Below are 5,925 nucleotides of genomic sequence, written 5' to 3' on the forward strand. Positions count from 1 at the left end.
GTCCTGTTCAGCTACGCACTGCATCAGCTACACACTGTTCACACTATCTATCCATCTCTGTTGTCTCTACTACACTATAGTCCTGTTCAGCTACGCACTGTTCACACTATCTATCCATCTCTGTTGTCTCTCAACTACACTATAGTCCTGTTCAGCTACGCACTGCATCAGCTACACACTGTTCACACTATCTATCCATCTCTGTTGTCTCTACTACACTATAGTCCTGTTCAGCTACGCACTGCATCAGCTACACACTGTTCACACTATCTATCCATCTCTGTTGTCTCTACTACACTATGGTCCTGTTCAGCTACACACTGTTCACACTATCTATCCATCTCTGTTGTCTCTCAACTACACTATAGTCCTGTTCAGCTACGCACTGCATCAGCTACACACTGTTCACACTATCTATCCATCTCTGTTGTCTCTACTACACTATAGTCCTGTTCAGCTACGCACTGTTCACACTATCTATCCATCTCTGTTGTCTCTCAACTACACTATAGTCCTGTTCAGCTACGCACTGCATCAGCTACACACTGTTCACACTATCTATCCATCTCTGTTGTCTCTACTACACTATGGTCCTGTTCAGCTACACACTGTTCACACTATCTATCCATCTCTGTTGTCTCTACTACACTATAGTCCTGTTCAGCTACACACTGTTCACACTATCTATCCATCTCTGTTGTCTCTACTACACTATAGTCCTGTTCAGCTACGCACTGTTCACACTATCTATCCATCTCTGTTGTCTCTCAACTACACTATAGTCCTGTTCAGCTACGCACTGCATCAGTTACACACTGTTCACACTATCTATCCATCTCTGTTGTCTCTACTACACTATAGTCCTGTTCAGCTACGCACTGCATCAGGTAACACTGTTCACACTATATATCCATCTCTGTTGTCTCTACTACACTATGGTCCTGTTCAGCTACACACTGTTCACACTATCTATCCATCTCTGTTGTCTCTACTACACTATAGTCCTGTTCAGCTACGCACTGTTCACACTATCTATCCATCTCTGTTGTCTCTACTACACTATGGTCCTGTTCAGCTACACACTGTTCACACTATCTATCCATCTCTGTTGTCTCTACTACACTATAGTCCTGTTCAGCTACGCACTGTTCACACTATCTATCCATCTCTGTTGTCTCTCAACTACACTATAGTCCTGTTCAGCTACGCACTGCATCAGCTACACACTGTTCACACTATCTATCCATCTCTGTTGTCTCTACTACACTATAGTCCTGTTCAGCTACGCACTGCATCAGCTACACACTGTTCACACTATCTATCCATCTCTGTTGTCTCTACTACACTATGGTCCTGTTCAGCTACACACTGTTCACACTATCTATCCATCTCTGTTGTCTCTCAACTACACTATAGTCCTGTTCAGCTACGCACTGCATCAGCTACACACTGTTCACACTATCTATCCATCTCTGTTGTCTCTACTACACTATAGTCCTGTTCAGCTACGCACTGTTCACACTATCTATCCATCTCTGTTGTCTCTCAACTACACTATAGTCCTGTTCAGCTACGCACTGCATCAGCTACACACTGTTCACACTATCTATCCATCTCTGTTGTCTCTCAACTACACTATAGTCCTGTTCAGCTTTGCACTGCATCAGCTACACACTGTTCACATTATCTATCCATCTCTGTTGTCTCTACTACACTATAGTCCTGTTCAGCTACGCACTGCATCAGCTACACACTGTTCACACTATCTATCCATCTCTGTTGTCTCTCTACTACACTATAGTCCTGTTCAGCTACACACTGTTCACACTATCTATCCATCTCTGTTGTCTCTAGTACTACACTATAGTCCTATTCAGCTACACACACTCTCTCTCTCCTCTTTCTCTCTCTCTCTCCTCTTTCTCTCTCTTTTATTTATATATCTTCCCACTGAGCCTAACCTCCTGCCAAACAAATACATAAAATGATATATATTATATATATATAAATAAAAAAGAGAGAGAAAGAGGAGAGAGAGAGAGAGAAAAATATATATATATATAATTTTATTTATTTGTTTGGCAGGAGGTTAGGCTCAGTTTCCACCTCATTTTGTGGACAGTGTGCGATGAAACTGGTCTTCTCTTGAGAGCCAGCTCTGCTTTCAGAAAGCCTTTCTCAATAGCAAGGTTATGCTCACTGAGTCTGTACGTAGTCAAAGCTCTTTGTCTGTCTGTGTGATATTCTGCAGTATACATCCACTTGATCCAGCTTGGGACACTATACACATACACTTTCTCAAACTCCTGCCTTTCCCCCTCCTTACCCACAGGTGGCGCTGTACAGCATGTATGTGGCCTGTATGGCTTTCCATGCTAAAGTGAGTGACCCAGTGATTGGTGGGACTTACATGACCCTGCTGAACACTGTCACGAACCTGGGGGGAAACTGGCCCTCCACCCTGGCATTGTGGATGGTCGACCCACTCACCTCTAAGGAGTGCCAGGGAGCTGCTGGGCAGAAATGTGGCTCCCCAGAGGAGACAGGGGTAAGTGGGAGAGAATTACCTGACAATATTCCCATTGTACTGTCATAGTACATTAAATAGCTATGATGTGAATTCTGTGGAAACACTCCTCTTAACCGTATCTCTGTCTTTTTCTCTCTCTTCCCTCCTACAGCTGTGTGTTAAGGAGGGCGGTGTGTGTGTGACGTCATTGGATGGTTACTATGTGGAGTCGGTGGTGTGTGCGTTGATAGGACTAACGTGGTGGGTGTGGCTAGGGAACAGGATGAGAAGGCTACAGGACCAGAGCCCTGCAGCGTGGAGGTGCAGGATCGGCCAATGACAACGTTCACCCAGCTCCTGACCCCAGCAAGGCCAATCGCCAGACAGCTACAGTCTGATATAAACGCTTCTGTCAGCTCAGCCTTTGACCCTGGCCTGAACATCACTTCCTCTCTCTCTCTCATTTGTTTTTCTGTCTTCCTCCGACTCTCTTTATTTCTCTCCTTTCTCTGTCCATCTCTCTCTCCTTCTCTGACTCTTCTTAGTATCCCTCTTTTTTCCCTCTCCCCCTTCTTCCCACCCTTTGCTCAGTGTATATATTATCCTTCAGCAGTCTGTCTATGCGTTAACTGGTCCGGCCACCACAAGACTATGGACCATAACGGTCAATAACCACATACTCTCTTGGAGAGTCAAGAGTTACATTTCTCCTTGCAACGTCACATCCTCACCATGGCTTCTGTGGGTGCCGCTTCAACTATGTCCCATTGGAAACAAAAGAAGGAACTATTCTTCTTGCTATGAATATTTACAGTAGACATAGCTGCTCCTTCTCAATCCACATTGTCTGCTACTTAAACCATTTCACTTTCTCACTGTTTATTTGTGCCTTGCTCTGTTCTTCAAAGACTCAGATATTTAAAAAAAAAAAAGGCATTCATCAACGAACGGTCATAAAAAGCAAACCACACATATATGGATGGTTAAATATGAACTTTGAGATGTGCAGCCAAGACCTAGTTGATAAATAGATCACGTTTCTGTGTGGAACATGGGAGTCAGAAATCACATTTCTATTCTTGATGTTAATCTATTGTCCCTTCGAAAGAAATGCCTAAATTATAACTACTGTTTTAATATACACTGAGTGTACAAAACGTTAGGAACACCTTCCTATTGAGTTACTATGTTAAACGTTCCTAATGTTGAGTCCTTTTGCCATGTTGACTCCAATGCTTCCCACAGTTGTCAAGTTGGCTGGATGTCCTTTGGGTGTTGGACCACTCTTGATGGGAAACTGTTGAGCGTGAACTCTGCAGCGTTGCATTTCTTTACACAGACTGGTGTGCCTGGCACCTGCTACCATACCCTGTTCAAAGGCACTTCAATATATTTTTCTCTGGACAATTCACCCTCTGAATGGCACAAACACAATTCATGTCTCAATTGTCTCCAGGCTTGAAAATCCTTCTTTAACCCGTCTCCTTGCCTTCCTTCATCTACACTGATTGAAGTGGATTTAACAGGTGACATCAATAAGGGATCAAAAGCTTTCACCCGGTCAGTCTGTCTTAATGTTTTGTATACTCAGCGTATGTCTCTAACTTTTTGAATACACCAGTATTTTCTCTATACCAGCAATGACAGGTCAGAGGTTGTGTGAAAGGGAGAAGGCAATAAACAGTCATGTCCGGATCTGGGGATCACCTGTATCGGTTCTGTTTGGTTTATATCATAGAACATTTTAATGTTTTTCTGTTTGTTAATTCTCAAGAGTTATTTTTATTTATTTTGGGGCTCTATTCTACATCAGGCTGAACAAAATAATTTGCATTGACCACTGATACATCAGATTCTGTGTTTCTCCTTTAATGTCTGCCCCTAACCACCTGTCCACATTCAGATGGGGCTCCGCTCCTAAAGGTCAGGCTGGGGGTATAATGAGATGATCCTAGATCAGGTTGTTTTCCTTTTGTGTGTGTGGGGGGGGGGGACAAAGAGCACGTTGAGTTTCCACACCAATGCAAAGCCTTCATACTGTAACTGAGACGCTTGTTAGCCTTAAACGTTTCATTTTTTTTTTAACTTTCTCTTTATTTTACATCTTGTGATGCGGCTGTATGTACATCGCCTTTTTATGTCTGTGTCAGTACTTTTAACAATTTAAAATATTGCCTAAACTCTACCAGCCATTCACTTACATATGGATATGTTTGAGTTGATTTACCACATATTTAAATGGGTGATATTTGTTTTGGGTTTTTCTTTTTAGCACTTTTTTTTCATGTTGGTTTGTCTTCATTTCAGTTGTACATTCTTTAAAAAAAATGTTTTAACTCCACTCTAGTTATTTTCCAAGATGAGTGGAGGGTTTTTTAAAAGAATGTTCAACTACTGAATTTCCCATGGAATACAAATTATTTGTGGTTTGCAACAGCCCATCAATCTTTGATTCCCAACTCACATTTCTAAAAGCTGACGTTAAAAACCTGCTTGGTGTTGGAGTTGTCCCTAGTGGGAACAACTCCGTGGGAATCGAACCCACAACCCTGGTATTGCATGTGCCGTGCTCTACCGAGAGTGACTACCCGGGTTGGGATCAATTCCATTTCATTTCTAGTCAGTTCGGGAAGTACACTACAATTCCAATTCAATGCTTTTCAATTAGAAACATTTTAGAGAAAAAAATAAATAATTATTGACTAGAATTTCGATGTGATTGACCCGAATTCTGCACTGTACCCTGTGAGACTTGTCCGCTATGCTGTAAGATGTTCTGAGTAACTTTTGTACCAACATTCCCAAGATGTAATATTGAAAATATTTACAGTAATAAATATCTTATGTAATACAATGAATATGCACTCTGGTTTCAAATGGTTTTATCTGATTGCTCATAACATACTGTACTTTACATTGTTAAAACATGTATTAATCCTTTGTGGGTGTGTGAAGTCATAAGAATATTTCTCTACATATCTCACACCTAATTCATGCAATGTATAACATTTTCTATAGGCGGTATATAACTTTCAATTTAGCAGTAGGTTTAGATAATGAAGCATTTATGAAAACGCCACACCAGATCTTCTTCCATACGTTACCTGGTGAGTGGGCAGACGGCCTTTTGTTGTCTTTCAGACATTTTAACAACATGCCGGTGTCCAGGAGTGAGGCTGGGACAGACGAGAAAGGAGAACATACTTCTAAAAACAAGTTATGTAGCTTCTCAGGTCGCTGACGATAATTTAACCATTGTCCGGTCAAGAACTGACTGGGATACACACTGCACATTCAAGCCTTGAAGGGGAAGGAGTAGAAGGTTTGTTCAGATGAGACCGGAGATCAGCTGTTATTAAAGTTGACTAAAGGTGTAGCTAACACGTTCCGACATCTTTGGGTAATATCTCTGTTTT

At 41.8% G+C, this 5,925-nt stretch overlaps 1 protein-coding gene across 4 annotated transcripts in view; it reads left to right on the forward strand.

Annotated features, from left to right (window-relative positions):
- The window catches only part of LOC139386062 (acetyl-coenzyme A transporter 1-like), a 12,220-nt gene extending 6,857 nt beyond the window's left edge, over nt 1–5,363 (forward strand). For 2 of the 4 annotated variants that reach the window (XM_071131480.1, XM_071131479.1), the window contains 2 exons: nt 2,333–2,548; nt 2,682–5,363. In XM_071131480.1, the coding sequence (XP_070987581.1) occupies nt 2,333–2,548; nt 2,682–2,849 (384 nt within the window). In that variant the 3' untranslated portion in view covers nt 2,850–5,363. The remainder of the gene's footprint in view (nt 1–2,332; nt 2,549–2,681) is intronic. The other 2 variants (XM_071131482.1, XM_071131483.1) reach the window with 1 other exon arrangement.
- Nucleotides 5,364–5,925: the final 562 nt, after the last annotated feature.

Source organism: Oncorhynchus clarkii, chromosome 27 (genome assembly GCF_045791955.1).
Source record: "Oncorhynchus clarkii lewisi isolate Uvic-CL-2024 chromosome 27, UVic_Ocla_1.0, whole genome shotgun sequence".
Taxonomy (NCBI): domain Eukaryota; kingdom Metazoa; phylum Chordata; class Actinopteri; order Salmoniformes; family Salmonidae; genus Oncorhynchus; species Oncorhynchus clarkii.